General features: G+C 32.4%; 3 protein-coding genes across 13 annotated transcripts in view; 1 reads left to right on the top strand and 2 right to left on the bottom strand.

The window, feature by feature from the left end:
• Positions 1 to 4,730: 4,730 nt before the first annotated feature.
• Positions 4,731 to 15,489, bottom strand: Cds (CDP-diacylglycerol synthase). Its single transcript, XM_066735188.1, has 9 exons — positions 14,935 to 15,489; positions 6,724 to 6,848; positions 6,559 to 6,655; positions 6,319 to 6,495; positions 5,901 to 6,103; positions 5,674 to 5,830; positions 5,462 to 5,614; positions 5,255 to 5,386; positions 4,731 to 5,193 (listed from the first exon to the last, which is right to left on the bottom strand). The coding sequence occupies exons 1-9, from the start codon at positions 15,481 to 15,483 to the stop codon at positions 4,966 to 4,968; spliced, it is 1,821 nt and encodes a 606-aa protein (XP_066591285.1). The 5' UTR covers positions 15,484 to 15,489; the 3' UTR covers positions 4,731 to 4,965.
• On the top strand, positions 12,933 to 14,939 carry LOC136778390 (histone H3.3-like). Of its 6 annotated transcripts, none has more exons than XM_066735190.1 (5): positions 12,933 to 13,121; positions 13,250 to 13,293; positions 13,357 to 13,417; positions 13,484 to 13,650; positions 13,733 to 14,939. In XM_066735190.1, the coding sequence occupies exons 2-5, from the start codon at positions 13,268 to 13,270 to the stop codon at positions 13,902 to 13,904; spliced, it is 426 nt and encodes a 141-aa protein (XP_066591287.1). In that variant the 5' UTR covers positions 12,933 to 13,121; positions 13,250 to 13,267; the 3' UTR covers positions 13,905 to 14,939. The 6 variants fall into 6 exon arrangements, with proteins under 6 accessions (XP_066591287.1, XP_066591290.1, XP_066591288.1 ...); XM_066735193.1 differs by having other exon boundaries at positions 12,934 to 13,124; positions 13,360 to 13,417; XM_066735191.1 differs by having other exon boundaries at positions 12,935 to 13,121; positions 13,360 to 13,417.
• Positions 15,490 to 15,659: 170 nt separating the features above from the next.
• Positions 15,660 to 18,975, bottom strand: part of Sarm (sterile alpha and armadillo motif) — a 50,619-nt gene continuing 47,303 nt past the window's right edge. For all 6 annotated transcript variants that reach the window (XM_066735182.1, XM_066735180.1, XM_066735184.1 and 3 more), the window contains 4 exons: positions 16,753 to 18,744; positions 16,514 to 16,680; positions 16,208 to 16,432; positions 15,660 to 15,799 (listed from right to left, as the gene is read on the bottom strand). In XM_066735182.1, the coding sequence (XP_066591279.1) occupies positions 16,240 to 16,432; positions 16,514 to 16,680; positions 16,753 to 18,744 (2,352 nt within the window). In that variant the 3' untranslated portion in view covers positions 15,660 to 15,799; positions 16,208 to 16,239. The remainder of the gene's footprint in view (positions 15,800 to 16,207; positions 16,433 to 16,513; positions 16,681 to 16,752; positions 18,745 to 18,975) is intronic.

Here is an 18,975-nt window from a genome sequence, read left to right as displayed (position 1 = left end):
ACTTATGAGGTGGACATAAAATACCTCTTATTTTCATAACTATGAGAGATCTATTTTCTCCATATTGTTTCTGATCTAAATAGAAAGTACTTTTAGAAATATCTCATGCAAAAATTGATGTCTCTTATATTTACGAAGATAATGTAGTTTTATATTCACGCTCATGAGCGAATAAAGTAACACATCCTGTCTGTATATTATACTTTTTAACTGGCTGTCCCATTTAAAAGAGGACGACTGAGGAACGAATGAAGAAGAACGATCAGAAAATTGTTATGGTAAGAGTTATTTGGTTTAAAGTCTGCACGATATATAGGTTGTATCACTTGATTCGCTTTAGAGAGTGGACCTAAAATTTCATTTATCTTCGTAGCTATAAAATGTATAAGTTTTTTTCTGTTACACCTTTTTCTGGAATTAAATAGAAAGATATTATGAAAAAATTGATATCTCTTATTACTGTGAAGGTAAAGGAAGTTTTACATCCACGTTCTGTAGCGAATTATGTAACAAGCCCTACGTGATACCACTGAGTTAATTTTTAACGGTCGTTTAAAGGTCATTTTAAATTTCTCGAATATAACACCTTATTCGTTCCGTTCATTCTAATACAGTTACATTTAAGATTAAAATAGGTGCATTCATCCGACACTCAATGGTCTCAATCGCCAAGTAAAATATGTGTACGATTAGTTGACTAGTTGAAATTGCCAACCATAATGCATATTTTACTTTATTTGACGGCTGTTACCGCTGAATATCGATTTGATGCACTCAATATGTAAACTGACTCGCATCGATTTTGCTCCTGAGATTGTTGTGTAAGATAAAAAATCAAACGACTATACAGGCAAGCAAAAATAAAAATCGTAAATTCTAATCAGTAGCTTTTCAAAGTTTCTGCTCGTTTTATTGCACACGAAGATGCCTGATTTTAACCTTGCAATGAAAGGAGAGAGACCTTAACCGTACAGGCGTCATATATACGTCACGTGAACATTTACTATGACACTCATTGTGCTGCATGTGCATTGGCTAAAATACCTTGATCGTTTAATTTTCAGGAACAGAATCGACGAAGGCCAATAATGCCAATGCATTTATCAGTATTATCTATTGGTAACTGATGTTATCAATTTAGATAAATTTATCTATTTAAACCGACTTGCATCGATTTTATTCCCGAGATTATAAATAGAGAGACCTTATTGGCTAAAACATCTGGATCATCAATTTTTTGGGAGCTGATCAATGAGGTGAGTACATATTCTCATTTCATTGTTTGCGTTGATGTGCACGTTTGCACGGAGCGAATAGTGGTGTTCAGGCAACTTAACACTAAGCTAGTGCTATGTCACGATTAGTCAAATTAGTATTTGTAATATTTTACATAACGACTCTTAGAATGTTTGTCGTGCTTACTAAAGTAGCTCATTCGTATACACGATTACTATGCCTTCATACTTGCAACTTCACTCGCACTCGTAACAGAAAAGTTCTCTCAAATAATTACAAAACGTTTCGGTCAAATGGTTTATCCACGTAGCATTCTAACGAACCCTCGTGTCAGCTACAAAAATATGTTAAATTTAAAGAGCGCTCTATTTGAAAAACTTACGGTGACCTTCAAACGATCAGTTAAGAGGACATTTTATCTTGTCGGGTTGATATTTTTTACTTTCTTTTATTTCATAATTATACACTCTTAGACGTATAGAATATTGCGTTAAAGTTTCTAATTGTAATTTTGAGAAATATAGTTTTTATGAGTCACAGTAGATGATAGCACAGAATATTGACATATGAAGCTACAAAATTTAAATATGCTTTACTCCAAACTACATTTCTGGGCTGGCAAAAGTAATAGAGCACGCAATATTTAATATATTACTTTCTAGTTATTTTTATAATATTGTGTATTTTTTCTATGTAGACTACGATTTTGTCACTCTATACATGTATGACAATTCTTTCTTATCAAGAAAACGAGTTTAGAAAATAAGGAAAATTTGATTTTAATTTTTCAAAGACCGCCAATTTATTTTTTATCCAAATTAATTGTTTGTAGTCTATTCGATAACGACATATATTAAGTTCGTGAAGATATTTCATTTGATTTTTTTTCGACATTTTTTTATCATTACCAAAATCTCCGATAGAAAACATACACAATATCTTAAATATATCTATCCACAATTCAGCTTTAAAAATAAACGACGAAATACGTATATATTGCTTTTATTTCAACCGACAAGGTAGAATATCCCATTAAGATAGAGCTAATGGTATTATATTGTTTCCCTATTTTAATCCAATAACGTTTATTATAATGTTTCGATTCTGCTGATTCAGTATACGAGTTATTTAATAGTCCTGTTTTAAATGAGATACCCTGTATCAGGATGGTTGCTATTTTGGTCATATCAGAATTTTTTTCTCATGTTTAAAACTTTCCAATTTGTGTGAAAAATGAGACTCCCGAAAACAATTATTTATCGGACAACTCTAACCCACTTCACTAAACAGTTACATTTTAAATGTATGTATTGTTTTTAATATCTATAAAATTACAAATTATTGCTTTAAACCTATAGGTAGCACAAAATAAATTGAAATAGTACAGTGATTCTGCTGGGAAATTCAATTCTCTGAAAAGACGTCTTAAAAATCAGTATGTACAGTGTTAGTCACAATCAAGCACATACAAATATTTTATTGCGAATAATTCCATTAAAAAAATTAATTGTTTCCAAAATTGTGCAAGAGGTATATGTTTTTTTTTAGAGAATTAAACATTTCTTAACAGAATCATTATTTCAAATTTTCTACTCATCCATAGATTTAAAGCTACAATTAAAGGTCCTAAAAATATATTCAACGTTAAGTAGTCTTTTCCATTTAAAACTCGGCAGCTGGGTAAATCATGTGAGAGTTGCACAACGAGTTAGGGCTTTTCAACCTTATGTTTTTACATAAATAAAAAGTTTTCGTTGGTAAAAGCAAAGAGATTCCGATATGATCACAATAACACTAGTATACATTAGGGTGTCCATAAAAAAAAATGTTTGCACTAAGCAGGAAACTTTTCTGAATGACGAAGAAATTAGAGCTACATTGAATTTAATTCTCGTTTTAGTCGACCGTAAACGGTACCGTAAAGTAAAGAATTATGTTTTTCTGTGGTATTTCTGAGTTATATACCAAAATATAAAGGAAAAACAGTTATTTACTTTGCCGCATCATTTGCGCCAATTTAAATGGAGAATAAATCCGACGTCTCTTTTTCTTTTGCTATTTTAAACGTTCTCCAGCTGAGCAAAAATATTCTTATGTGGATATCCTAATATACATAAATATATAATACGTACATGTACAGGGTATCCTGTACATTGATGCCGAGACCTGGAAACCCACAATAAATGGTCCGATTCTAAGTAGAAACCCTATATAATCTTTTGCTTTAGCCTTTATTTAAAAAGCTATTAGTACTTGAAATTTCTTGAACTCCTATAATTTTATTATAAGGGTTTAGCCGAACAGTTTGGTGGATGGGAATGATCTGGGGCTAATCAATTTTAAATGACACCTTGTACATGTAATGTTATCGACACAATTGGTGCCCCTTCCGAGAGCAAGGGAAACACTGTTACCCATAAGCTAATCGTAAGCGCTCTATAAGAAGCAACAACTAACTTGCTTTCGTAAAGGGCGTCATTAATGGCGCCCAGCGTATATTTATAATATCATGTGTGTGATTTTCATTTATATACTCTAATACATAAATATTTTCATCTTTGTTATCTATTTTTGTAGAATCATCTCCTTTTATGTACTTATACACGCACGAATTTATACAAACATTTATTAAGACATCAACGATAAAATATCTTCTAGTCGGAAAGATTTCTACCCCTGAACAACAAGCATTTGATACTCTGGAAAATTGGCTATGTTATTCTTTTACAAAATCATATTTTTTAAGAAAACATGTCTGGGTTTCAAGTGGTTATGCTGCTTATACAAAACAAGAAGCTCTTGATAAAAATTGGCACAATTTTGTTACCCCCCTAAAAAACCAATTCACATTCTCTCTCCTTTTTTCTTCTGCATGCATATTAATAAGCATATTTTAAAATCGAAGTAGAAATAAGTGATTTTAAGATCAGTGAAAGAAATATCTATATATAATGTTATATACATAATTATAAAACCTCTCTTAATGTCATGATAACATATTTAACAACAATAATCGTAATACTTCTACGAAATACCGCAACAACTGATCACCTTACCAATTAAAATAAAACCTATAAAGGCTTAAATATAACTGAATCAAACCATTTTCTTTCATCAACTGAATATCTTCGATTCAATATCAATATCTATCTTTGTTTTTACTTCCTTAAATGATCTTCACAGCTTAATAAATGCATAAAATGTAGTAAACATAAATTGAGATCTAATTAAGTAGGTATATAATCTATGTATACCTTTCTTGGAATAACATTTCATGTTCATCTATGCCCCAGCAGATATAATAAAACTTAGATTACAAGCAGCTATTTCTAGAAATAAACTTTTTGCAAGTGCTCCTCCCACTAACGTGCGGGATACACATACGGTAACATTGGAGATTCTTTTGTACAGGGAGGCGTTCTTTGGTTTAATCAATTGAAGGAAGGGATGGCGATTGTTAATAATATTACGGATCAAAGAATATCACGAGTATATAGCTTACATGCTCTTCTATTAGTGGAGAACTTGATTATTAAAAGTATCTGGATCAAAATAAATTCATATACTGAGTGGATTGCACGGATTTTCCGAAGGTATCTTTCTGTAAGCTACATCGTCGTGAAGAGTCGATACTGATTGCACATTTTTGGACAGCTTCCGAATACTTTGCTACAAAGAATTGATCGGTGGCTCTTTATTACTACAGCAATAGATGCATTGCCGACGAGCTTAGTAAGAGCTGTTTAAGAGGCCTCTGTGCTCTAGGGAATCCTTTAGTGCATGGAACAATTGCATCTGTTGCTCTGGCTTTAAATTGTAAACCTGTTGCAGCAGCTTCTGAGGTGAAGCTGTATGAATAAAAGATGAGATATAAACGTTCACAAACGTTGCCATTAAGTACTGACAGTCGAATCTATCCATAATACCGCCGTGTCCAGGAATTACGTCTCCGAAATCCTAAAAAGTACTTATTAATTTACATATATTCATGTACTAATCGTTGAAACTTTTGACTTACTTTAATCTTGAAAGCTCGCTTGAAACCACTGGCAAAGAATCCTCCAAATGGACCAATTACAGAACTAAATACTGACATAGACAGCGAATGTAATAAGAAAGGGCAGAAAGTTACTGTGGCTCGGCCACTAAACTGTAGATGAAAATACATATATAAATTGAAATACAAGAGTATGTAAAAATTTAATTATTATCATTAAAGCATTACCATCCTAGAAATAAAATGTAAGAAAGTAGGTAATGTGTATTCCTGTGGTTGAAATAGAGAAGAGGGTTCACAGTCCATTGTCATTCTACCTAAAGTTTCACTGTACTCAATGGGACAAACAAAGTAGCGGTATTGGCATAATACATACGACATCTGAAATTTAATACAATTATTTACTGCAAAAAATACTATTCTTGATTCAATGATCTTACCATTACTCCAAGCACAACAGTGGAAAAACCACCGCCAATAAACCCTTCCCATGTCTTCTTTGGAGACAACTTTATCAATGGAGTTCTTCCAAAGAAAAAGCCAAACATATATGCCATCACGTCATTTATGACGATCATACTTACAGGAACAATAAACCTATAAAAAAATTAATATAATGAGTAAGTAAATTGAATCTTTTGAGTTATTCTTTTACTTTATTGCCTACCAAATTAAACCTTCAAAAATATTCTGGATTATCAAATAGCTCTGTGTTACTACAATGAGCAGAGCAACATGTGTCCATGCAAATAAAGAGAATTGTTTCATGTAGTATTTCTTGACCAATGATAAGACAAACCATACAAATCCCATAATATAGAGGCAAAATGAAATAAATCTATGATAGGTCACAAGTACACGTAGATATTCCTAAAAATTGAAATAAATTGTATTAGAATTTATTTCTAAGTAATTTATTATGAAATAAATTACTTTAATTTCAGTTCCATTATTTTCATAATTTATTCGAGTGGTTATGTAGGGGAAGCCAAAAGGCTGAAGAAGCCCCACAAATCATGAAGATTAGATCTACTATTGATTTAATGTCAAAGTAATATATATCTATATTTGCTTGATACACTTACTGTCCGATTAATTACTACAGCAAAGTAATCCATTAGATTTTCTCCATAAAAAAAATAATTGGAAGTAATTAGGAAGTACCATGATAAAGATCTGAACCATGGTAAACCATGAATCCTATATACAGCATAGCCAATGTTTATTATTTCTTCAAAGCATTTTACTTGTACAATTAAAGTCTGCAACAAAAATTACTTAAATTAATAGAAAAATATAACATTTTTTATTTAAGTAAAACCTACAGTAATCATTAGAGCTAATGGTCCCCCATATATAATGAGGCAGAAACCAGCAATCATAAAGAGAGTAAAGATGGTCCTGATAATTCCATTCTTCCAACTGTCAAATATATATATATGAATATTAGAATAATAAATTAAAAATTTAAAAAGAAACTAGATATTTACCGAGGGGGTAAGCCGGAAAGAGCAGATCCAAGAATTTCAGGAGTATGATCTGTCCCTTGAGGCAAATCCTTTATAAGTTCGTCAACTTCTAATTTTGCATCATCTTCAGATTCAACATCTTCTTTCTAAATACCAAAAATTTTATATTGTATATAAAACCAGAAATTTCCTTCTGCATCTATAAATTAAAATGAAACCAGTAACAAAATTGATTTAATGGCTTAAACATGACTGGATCCCTGTTCATAATGAAGTCTAACTAATTCTTTTACTAGAGAAATACTTTCGGGCATGAGTTGATCAATTCATCAATTATAAACATAAGATGGTATTAATAAAAGCTGATAAAAGTAACTGGTGATTTAATAATCTTTGTAACAATGCCTCTTTAATTAAATAAATAACTTATTTACTTAGGTTATAGTAAGATGTAATAAAATTATTACTTCTAGTTTTACATTTTTAATATCAGTTTCTATCAAAATTTATAAATGTGCACTGAAAGAAAATTAAAATATTTTAGTAGAAGAAATGACTAAATAAAAGATAAGAAGGCTAAAATTATATTGTAAACCGTGGAAGATAAACAGTTGATGATGTATTTTAAATGCAGTTTGAGGAAAATTTTTTGAAGGTAAATCATTCATAAGAATGATTATTTACTTGATCATCATTGACGTCTCGCGTTGCTGAGGACGCATCTCCAATAGTTCTCTTACGAATATCTGACATTTCGAGAGGGATCAGATTCACCAAGTATGAATGAAGGTTACGATTAAAAGGAAAAATTGCACTGGCTGCACTGATTCACTTGGCCTAATCACCATATTTACATACTGAAATAATTATAATTGTTGGAGAGCGGACGTGATGGACAGTAATCAGAAAATTCGCGCAAAACAATTCTTTCCAAATCGCGCAGCTCAGTTCCTGCCCTTCGTCAGTTTCCGGATGCCTTCGACAAGACGACGAAGAAACCCGAAAACCTTTCGAAAATCGATGATTGTTAAACGCATCGAGACGAAAACGAAACACGTTAACATCATACAAAATTTATTACTTCCAATATTCCATAAACAATTAACGAAACCTTTAATTATAAATTAATTAATAACATTATTTAAAAATTATTGGAGACTTCAAAAAGATAATACTTGAGTTTTAGAACTATCAACATTTAAATGAGTTATCTATTTTTAACTTTTATTTAGGGATTTGGAAATCATTGTTATTTTCTTGGATTATAATTAATGATTAACGCATTTTTATTGAAAACTTAGATTGTGAACAAAATAAAATGTCAGGCAGCTCTACCTCGATGCTGATTGGCTGGTGAAAAAAGTCGCGTTCAAAAAGCATAACGCTAAGGTAGCACTACATACCTTAGCGGTAAGATTTCTGAACGCGACTTTTTTCACCAGCCAATCAGCATCGAGGTCAGAGTGAGCGCCCGCCATTTTCGTGAGCCTAATTTTCAGTCGCTCACTCAGCCTCACTTTCTGCTCACTCTGAAGATTTCGCGCGAAATTTAAAAGTTACTTAACATCCCTAGATCAGTAAAATAAATTTGAAATGGTTGCAAGTAGTCTGGGATACCGTTTCGTTGTAAAAAATTTCCTATTTTCTTTTAAAAGTGAAGAAACTTTAATTAACTTTTTAGAAAATAAAACATGGCATTTGAGCAGCAATACAATATTAATGAAATATTATACGCAATTACAGAAACGGAGGATATTAATGCAAGAATAAATAATGATAAGGTTAAAAGATAAAAGCTCATTGAAATCCGACTAGTATATATATAAAAATTATAGCTGTAATATTATGTGCCTTTTATGTATGAGTGAGCAATAAGCGTAATGTCCACACTAGTGATGGGCGATGTTACGCCGATTATGGAAAAATCGATGTATTTTTTTGCAAAATTGATTATTTAAAATCGATCTTTCCAAATCCGATTAATCGACTTTACATCGATTTTTAGATACCTTCTCTTCGATGTTTTGTGAAGCGGAGCGTAATTGCTCCTAGCAGCAAAATGTATAATACACGTTACATAAATTATAGATAAGTGATTTTTAAATTCGTTAACTATACATTGACTTGGCCATTATATTTTTTTGAAAATCGACTATGTAGCAGTACAGAGCCTGGCTACGCATATATTAATTTGTAATAATGATTACATCAACAACTTGTAAGTATTTTTGTATTTAATTATTTCCACAGAATAGAAATGGAAAACAAATGTATTTCAGATATTATTACTATATAGTATTTATACATATACTATATTATATGAAAATAATATATTTGTTTTGTTCACGCGATGATAATGGTAAATAAAATTAATGAATAATTCTTTATTTATTATATTTTTTTATCAGTTTATCCTAAGTGTTTTATAATAATAATTCAATATATAATTGAGAAAAATATAAAATTTTAAACATAGATTTAAATCGATTATTTTTAAGAATAATCGATCTTTTTTATCGATTTATTCAAAAGTCGATTTATTAAACATCGATACTTTTTTCTAACATCGCCCATCCCTAGTCCACACGTCCAGTATATCGCTTAGCGCTCACCAATCGGCTACTTGTGAGCGCTCAGTAAGCGCTTACTGAACAGCTGTGCTTCTGGATGCATGCAGTGCATGCACCCCTTTTGTTTTGTTTATGTGACGTTATTTGTGTATAAGCCGGTATTTATGTACAATGACCGGCATACAATATGGCGTCCCTTGATGCATTTAGGAACAGCGTTTTATGGACCCTCACCATCAGTAACTCGAAACGGAAATCGCGAATTAGCATACAATTTACATTAAATAATCTTCGAACAATAAAATTTAAAGTTTTTTATGCCCGTATTCATAGGGCCATATTGAGTCGGCGACATTTTCCCACCCGCTTATAGTAATTTTTATAATATACAGTTGGCAACTCTGAACTCATGAATCATAAAATATCAGATTAAAACTTAAGGCGTAATATTGGCCGGAAGTTTTGGTTTTTGACAGCTTTAAAAGGTATTGTGTATTTGATATGAAGTATGATTTCAATGCACAAATATTATTTTTTGAATGAAAGTGCTAAACACAATATAAATAAAAATGAAGATAATTAAGCACGCTAGCTATAATATGCAAAAGGAAAATAATATTTCTGCTATATTTTATTTAATGTAAAGTAGTGGGGATTAACTGTCTTAAATATTTAACAAAACTTTACTAATATTAACTGAAAATAAAAAGTAATGATTTCTTTTTTAGGTTGGAGAAAAGCAACTTAATATGGAAATGGTTATAATCTGCAAGATAAGAAATACCACTGAAGCTATAGCATATATCAGATAAGTTACAAATTATTTGCCTTTATATTATCAACTTTTACACAAAGAAAATGAATAAGTGTTACTTTGTGAAAATTTTAATTCCTTCCGCAGGCTGTACAATTAACACTCATTCATCCTGCAAATGTTATCGACAAGAGTAACCTGGATGTTGGACTTCAAAGTAATGTCCCCTCGACAATTTATTGGTATACATATGATAGGAGCAATAATGTTGGTTTACTTTGTGCTGCTAGAGGAATATACAAATAAAGCGACAAATAAAACCATTGCATATATGTGAACATTTCCAGGTAAAAATACAATTTCAACTATTTAACTGTGGTTGATATTAACGTTAATCTATCTCAGAATATATTGTAATCTGATTTATATTTATGTAAAAAATACTTACTTTAAATAATTTTCCCATTTTTATATTGCAGATACTTTGAAATGTATTGTCACTGAAAATTTAAATACTATTGAAATGTTTAAAAACACCACATTTAAATCCAGAGAAAAAAAAGGTGTCGTAAAAATGTTGAAATTCTCCATTTTTTTGAACAAATTGAAAAAATAATGCAAGAAAAAAATTATGAGGAAATTACAAACTTATTTGACAACCTAGAAGAAGTGCAGCAATTAAAAAACAAAGAAAAGGAAAATATGATTCTTCAATTACAAAATATTAAATTAAAACAAATTGATAACATTATATATAAACAAAACTTAATTCCACAAATTGAAATAGATAACGATTCATACGATAACTTTGTAGATCAGTTAATATTATTAAAGAATCGATATTGGAAGATGGATGAAGATGTATTTATCTTTGAAATAATAAATAGAAATAATTAAATAAATATGTTAGTTTAATTGTTAAATAGATATTTAACTGTTTACTTGCTTATCTTTGCAATATTATTAATTTGAATGTATCTTTGATAGATTAGTAATTGAAACTATCTTTTATTGCTCTTGTAAATCAATAACCAAATAGAACTTTTTGTTACAATTCGAAAGTCCTGTTATTCTACATATATCAATAACATTGCCAGCAAAAAGAAATAATTAAGACCTACAAAGAAATTAAAATTTCTATACCCACACAAACACACAGACCTATTACATTTTCTTATTGTAAGAATTAATAATATGGATAGAAACAATTTACAATTATTTTGGACCAAATTTATATACCGAACTAAGCTTGAACTTTAGTGTTGTAATTAATTGAAATATAGACGAGTTAAGCATTATATTGAAAGTTAATTGGGATCAATCTAATAAAACCATGATAATGTTTTCTTCCACTTATAAAATTGCTATACGATACTACAACTGATGGTATCTCTGATTATGTATATTATAACTGCTTTCACATTGAAATAAAACATTTATGATCTAAATAAGAAATTATTACTCTATTTTCACCTAAAATTAATTTGTCTTATTAAAAATATTTAGACCATCTAAGGCAACCGTCTTATTAAAATAAAAAAGGGAATATATTACTGTTTAGATATCAACCACAGTTAAATAGTTGAAAATTGTATTTTTACCTGGAAATGTTTACATATATGCAATGGTTTTATTTGTCGCTTTATTTGTATATTCCTCTAGCAGCACAAAGTAAACCAACATTATTGCTCCTATCATATATATACCAATAAATTGTCGAGGGGACATTACTTTGAAGTCCAACATCCAGGTTACTCTTGTCGATAACATTTGCAAGATGAATGAGAGTTAATTGTACAGCCTGCGGAAGGAATTAAAATTTTCACAAAGTAACACTTATTCATTTTCTTTGTGTAAAAGTTGATAATATAAAGGCAAATAATTTGTAACTTATCTGATATATGCTATAGCTTCAGTGGTATTTCTTATCTTGCAGATTATAACCATTTCCATATTAAGTTGCTTTTCTCCAACCTAAAAAAGAAATCATTACTTTTTATTTTCAGTTAATATTAGTAAAGTTTTGTTAAATATTTAAGACAGTTAATCCCCACTACTTTACATTAAATAAAATATAGCAGAAATATTATTTTCATTTTGCATATTATAACTAGCGTGCTTAATTATCTTCATTTTTATTTATATTGTGCTTAGCACTTTCACTCAAAAAATAATATTTGTGCATTGAAATATTTGAAATCATACTTCATATCAAATACACAATTGTACCTTTCAAAGCTGTCAAAAACCAAAACTTCCGGCCAATATTACGCCTTAAGTTTTAATCTGATATTTTATGATTCATGAGTTCAGAATTGCCAACTGTATATTATAAAAATTACTATAAGCGGGTGGGAAAATGTCGCCGACTCGCCATATTCATAGACGTCACTCGAGCTCAACTCAAGTATTAATGCTGCAGTTTACGTTACATATACTGTAGTATTTTAGCCTGTTTCGAGTCAGCGTTGCCAAGTCCGCCATGTTGGAAGATACTACTACGCTGTATAGTTTGTTGGCGAGAAATACTACACTTGGCAACGCTGTTTCGAGTTCGAGTGGAGTTCGAGTGACGTCTATGAATACGGCCCATGTGCCATGTAGGTGCATGTAGGTTAACGGGATCCCTCACGCGTGCTTTACCGACAGTACAAGTCAATAAACAATTCGTTTAATAAAAGTCAAATGCGAGGCAAATTGCAAAAACGGGCTTCTTTATGACAAGGTGCCAATTTTAACGAGTCAATCGAGCTTAAAAAAATTCAAATCGGATGAAGAATAACGCTGTACCACTGTCCCGTGTTCTTGAAGTGAAAATAACCAAAAGTAACCTCTCTTCAAGAACGCGGCACAATGGTACAGCGTTATTTTTCAACTAATTTGAGTGTTTTTAAGTTCGATTGACTCGTTAAAATTGGCACCTTGTCATAAAGAAGCCCGTTTTTGCAATTTGCCTCGCATTTGACTTTTATTAAACGAATTGTTTATTGACTTGTACTGTCGGTGAAGCTCGCGTGAGGGATCCCGTTAAGCTAACTGTAAAACAACCACGGTTTTCCCGCGTAAAATCGGACGAATAACAACAAAACGAAAAGGTGGTAAATATGTATATGTGAGAAACTTAGTGATAAAACAATTTGTGACTATACATTTATACAATGCGTTATGATAAATATTTACTTTATTAACCCTATTAACGCTAATTCTACTTATTTACTTGTAGTGCTTGAGATAAGGTAAAATGGTGCGAAGAAAGGCTAAGTCTAGGTGAGAATTTTAAAATACAAATTATTAAATTAATTGTTCAAAACTATATACCGTTTTTGTTAGCAGTAGGTCAAATTCTGCCTCTACCTCGTCTAAAAGTACTGTGAGCAATCAGACTAATAAAGTAAAAGATAAATTTTCCATACAACAAAAATTTAAATTAATATATACTTTTTTGCCTTTATTTTAGCATAAATCACATGTGTTAAGGAGCAAACCTATGCTAAGAGGGGCTCGAGCTTTGCAAGAAATCCAATATTTTAGAAGCGTTACAAAATTATTGATACCAAAAACATCATTCGCATTATTGATAAGGAACATTATGATTGAAGTATTTCCCAGACAGAATATTGTAAGGTGATTTAAAATGTTTTGATGGTATATATCACGAACAAAACTAGTAAAACACTCTATTAAGACACAATGTTGCTTTTCCCAGGATACAGGCTAGTGCTTTAGAAGCAATACAAGAAGCAGCAGAGATGTACGTAGCACAATTTTTTGAAGATGCATTTTTACTATCTCTACATGCAAAACGAGTGACTTTAATGAAACAAGATATGATATTGATGAGACGATTGAGAGGAAGAAATGACGTCATCAATCATTAAGAAATTTAACAATCAAAACTGACAACAATGAATATTAGCTCATTGTGTAACTGAGGTCCAAACCAAGCTGTGAATATAATGTGTATATTATTTTGATCACATATTGCAAAAATTGAACTCTGTCTATTTTTTATTCTGACTAAAATAACAAAATATTTTGTATCTAGTTACAATTACTTTCAATTATTTAAATAAAACATCTATCAAAGTTATAATACGTTTAAATTGTTTTTCAAGTTGAAATCTGCTATTTTAAGTGTAAAATTAAATTACAATTAAAATTAATTGATATCCAGACAAATTGATAAAATTTCTATAATTTTACAAAACTTTGGTAAAATATACACGTTTGTGGCTTCAAAACCATGTCGAATATTCAATGCCAGTATTAAACATTACTTCAATTGTTAAATAATAAAATATATTAAACAAGAGGGTTAGATCAGCTGCGATAAGAACAATCTGTTGTAAATTAGCAGTAGCTGGTGATAAGTTCTTAAAAATTATGTAATTATAATCTACTCGTTGAATACAATATATATGTATATAAATATATTTATAAAAGATTTGTGAAAAATCGTCAAATATCTTATATTTTAACTTCTAAGAAGACACTTTTTTCTTGAGGCATAAAATTGAACTTTCATGCTGGCTGTTCTTATATGTGAAGAAACAGATAATAAAATTTTATTAACTATCACAACTATGTCTGCTAGCAGCAGGCTCATATCACCATTAATTACTAAGTTAAGCACAGATCTCTCAGTAATCAAACTAAACAATGAAAAATATGATAACAATTTTTTTCTTTCAACCTCTCTTAAGTAGAAAAAAATCATTCCAAGTATCACAAGAGTTAGAAATCATTTTGGTCTACGAAGCAAGGATGTATTATAATACAAACTTTACGAATTAAGGTAATATGTTAAAACACAGATCAAAGTTCAGCTATCGAATTTTCGGAAATTAAAAAGCTTTATACGAGTCTTTATATCTATTGAGATGATTACTTCTTGATAAAAGACCGTACCTTATTTACACATTTGTCCATGAAATTTCGTTTTCGTTTGGGCTCGCTTCCTGTGGACAGCGAGAGTAAAGAGCCTCTATTTTGATTGGTGAGCGCTCGAGCTTTATAGTCGTTGGAAGAGTAGCTTCCGCCCGAATCTAAACCCGCGCCACAGCTTTTGGCCTTTAGCATCAACGATTTCTCAAGATTTGCATCATTCTCAGCTCTGTCTTCCACCAATTTTGTTCCACACTTCGTTTTATCCACCTTTTTCAATTTTGTACTAATCTCATTAGTCGAATGTTTCTTTGAAACATCAACATTTTCATCTCTGGTATCTTCTAATTTACTTATTTTTGCTCGAGTTTCGCTAAAAATTAATTTATTTTGTTTAGGAGGCTTCAAAGGTACGTCTCTGTTGTTGGATTCACTGTTACCGGAGGAAGATGTCCGTGATTCGTCCTGGTGTATAACTGACACAGATTTGGAGACCTCCAAAGAGGTATCAGCGTTAAACCTTGGTAAAGGCACAGGAATCGATAAATTATTTATATTACTTTTGTCATTCATGTTAGGCTTTTCTTTCTCAATATTTTCTTCTTTTGATTGAAGTTCTAAAGTGACACCATCGTCATCCAAAAGACCATCCAAACTCTTCGATCTTGGCCTTGGCACGGGTTCAGGCTGAATAACGGGCGCAACAGCCTTTTCTTCTTCCTGGTCCAGTAATTCCAGAGATTTTGACCTAATTGAAGGCGATGGAGGATGTCGAGGTGGTCTAAGAGGGACCGGATTACCTCCTGGATTTGTGTGGATGAATTTCAGTCTGGGCGAAGTGGGGGGCAGACCCAATAGCCAACGCGATGGGCTAGATGATTTCCTAAGCCTAAAAATAAAATCACAAATTACCATAAAGATCCTCAAATTAAACTATAAATATTTATAATGCAAATACAGATTGTCATAAATATGAATGACAGTCAAATTTAAATAACGTGTATGTATAAAATAGTTATACGGGGTAAAAAAGGACATTCTGTAATCTGCATGCCGAACAATAAACTGATCTAACAGTAACGACTCAAAATGCAGAAACGTGCACAACATTAATATATGGAATTTTAATGACAACACGAACCTAATTCATATTTTTTTGAATGTCAGTCCCTTCTGCATAGAAATAAATTTGTTACTATCGAGTAAAACATTAAGAAACAGCCGTATGAATTGTGAATAAAGCATTTTATGTTATATTATGTGACATATCAATATCATTTGATGATGTATTTATTACCTGTTGGGAATCGCTGTGGGCGGGCCATCTAGTCAATCTCTCCCACTAGTGGAATCTTTGTCACTACCTCTGCTCTCGTTGCTATGCATTCGTTGATAACTGGGAGCTTGACGCATTCCAGTACTTCCAGGAGTACCCGGAGTCGTAACATCTTTAGGTGCGATGGTTCTAGGAATTCCACTACTAGAAAGCTCTGATCTCATTGGAATTTCACCACGCATAAACCTTAAAATAAAACAATTTAATTATATCGTCTACAAATTTATTTAAAATTAAATTTAAATCATCTTAAAATTATCCCCTTACCTTTCTAGTTTGTCTACGCAGGCATCCTGATAATCATGGATCCATCTGACACCATTGAAATGACACACGGCTCTCATATCTTCAGGTAACTCTTCAGGTTCTGGCCATTGAAAGTTATCGATAATAGGAATTATATTGCATTGTGATTGTAAAGCTGCCACGATTTCCTTAAAAGCGTTAAAAAATTAATAATCATCCTTCACATATAATAATTATTAATCAAATAAGATTAAACTTACTCTGTGCACCCAATCTTTGCACTCTGTATCTTGAATACACCTTTCCAATGCTTGAGGAGTGAGAACAAGCAAGAAGTGTTTGGCTTGCCTGATGCTCTGCAGTAAATTATTATCGAATTTACCGGCTTCAAGTCTCTCCACATCAATAAAAACTGAGAATCCTCTAAGTTGTAAGTGAACTTTCAACAAGCTCGCTAACTGGGAACCATTAGACCTTCTATAACTAACGAAAACATCCAAGGATTTATCCGGTGATTCGCTTTCGCAAGTGCTCAACTGATTATGCTGCATATTCTTGATGGCGTCCAATATCTTGAGACGATGAATACTGTTGGTAATACCACATTCCGAATGAAGTTGATCCTCCGATAAGTTTCTGATGGATTCTTTGTTAACTCCAGCATTTAGCATGCTGTATGTATAAATGGAAAAGTCCTGTCCCATGGATTGGAGAAAACTATTAAGATTTCCACTATCCCTGCTGCTGTAATCCGCCATCTTTTTCAGATTTTGTAGCTCTCTGGTGAATCTTCTTCGTCGAATTCCATTCGTTAGTCCAATATCCTCTTTGAGATTTTCTTCCGTCAATTGTAGCAGCAAATCACCATCAACACGACTGTCCACAAAGTTTGCAGCACATTCTGCAAATCCAATCTGTTTCACCCATTCTCTCACGTCTTCGGTAGACCATAATGGAACCTGTTGGCTAAGTTTGTGCGGAACTTCCTCACCAATTAACCTGAGAGCTTGAGCAGCGTATTTTGACGCAATAGCGTTGGGGCAGCTAGCTACTTTCTTTAAAGGTTCGATGGCACCGATAGCTCGAAAAATTTCAGTGTTACCCTGTTGTTTCTTTATGCCAGCTTCCATGGAAAAATGAAAGGCTGCCAAATTCCTAGCTTCTTCCCTCTTGGAGCTGAGAACAGGCACGAGCCTCTCTAGCCAGTTTTTACTTTGACCATGGGCATGTGCCAGATTGGATTTCGCAAACTCGAATGGATTGTGAGAAGTAACGAAGGGTTCCACAAGGTCAAGGGTACCAGACTGAAGAACAGCTGCCTCGATTTCCTTATTTGCTACCAGAACTGCGATTGCGAGACAAGCATAATACTTGATATTGTCGTCGTAATGGAATGCTAGAGGGAATAGCCACATGGGTACTTTCCTCTTGATCATTGCCTCCTGGTTATCGGCTCCACCATAAAGAGATAAATTAGCCAGTGCACCAGCGCAATGCCTCAAGGTTTCCACGTCGTTTTTCCTGCACTCAAATAGTACAGCATCCAATCCTCCTAGTCTAATTACGTCACTACAGGTACCTTCACTATGTTTAAACAAATGTTCAAGGATTCCAGTGCCAACCCTAGCATGATCTACGGAATTTGCGTTCTTCGTACAGAAGCAAGCTACATTTACCACCTTCTCTAAACCGTTCTCCACAACATGTGCACGGTTTTCAGTGGTCAAACATTGTTCGAGTAGCCTGGCTGAGGAAAATTGTAACTCTCTGTCACTGGCAATGCAATTTGTCATTAACAAATCCAGTCCACCTTTGGTGCGGAGGACGTTGCAGAGGGTGTAGCCAACTTCATGACCGTGAGTAGGCACTGCCCAAGCTTTTTTAATGATCTCATTCACCCTGTTCAGCAACAGGGATGCTTTGCTAGCGTCGTTTGACTTCAGCCTTTCGACAAAGATGTCCAGAAAACCACAGTACTTGCTTATCGTACGGTCCACGTCCTGTCGATTAGACTTTGCACAGAGAAGGTCAAGATCATCCAAGGGTAAGGATAACAGTTCGTCATCAGTTGTTCTCATTCCATTCATCAGCTGATTCACTGCACTTGCTGCACTTATCATCGAAGCTTTTGACGTAACCCCTTTAGAAGCTATTGTTATACTTGATTGGGAGCTGGATGCCATGTGCTTCTCTTGATTGAAGATCCCAGTTGACGTCACTGTTTGCCTTTGTTGTTGAGCAGCCATTGCTTTCTGAAATTAAACAATCAATCAAAAATTTTCGATACTCATTGAAAATTTCCTCCCCACAAATTTTACCATTCGAGAATCATAACTGAACTTTCTCATCGTTTCAAGAGATCTCTATTCAGTTCTGTATGTTAAATTTGAACCGTTATTTTTGTATTGTGTTGACGCTTTACCGAATTTAAGGTACATTAAAAAGATAAGAGTAGTACAATTTGATAAGATTCGAATGTTGTT

This window comes from Prorops nasuta, unplaced genomic scaffold, assembly GCF_024137725.1.
Source record: "Prorops nasuta isolate Cenicafe-Biocafe unplaced genomic scaffold, Cenicafe_Pnas_1.2 PNAS00014, whole genome shotgun sequence".
NCBI classification, from domain to species: domain Eukaryota; kingdom Metazoa; phylum Arthropoda; class Insecta; order Hymenoptera; family Bethylidae; genus Prorops; species Prorops nasuta.
This window is presented reverse-complemented; position numbering and strand designations above follow the sequence as displayed.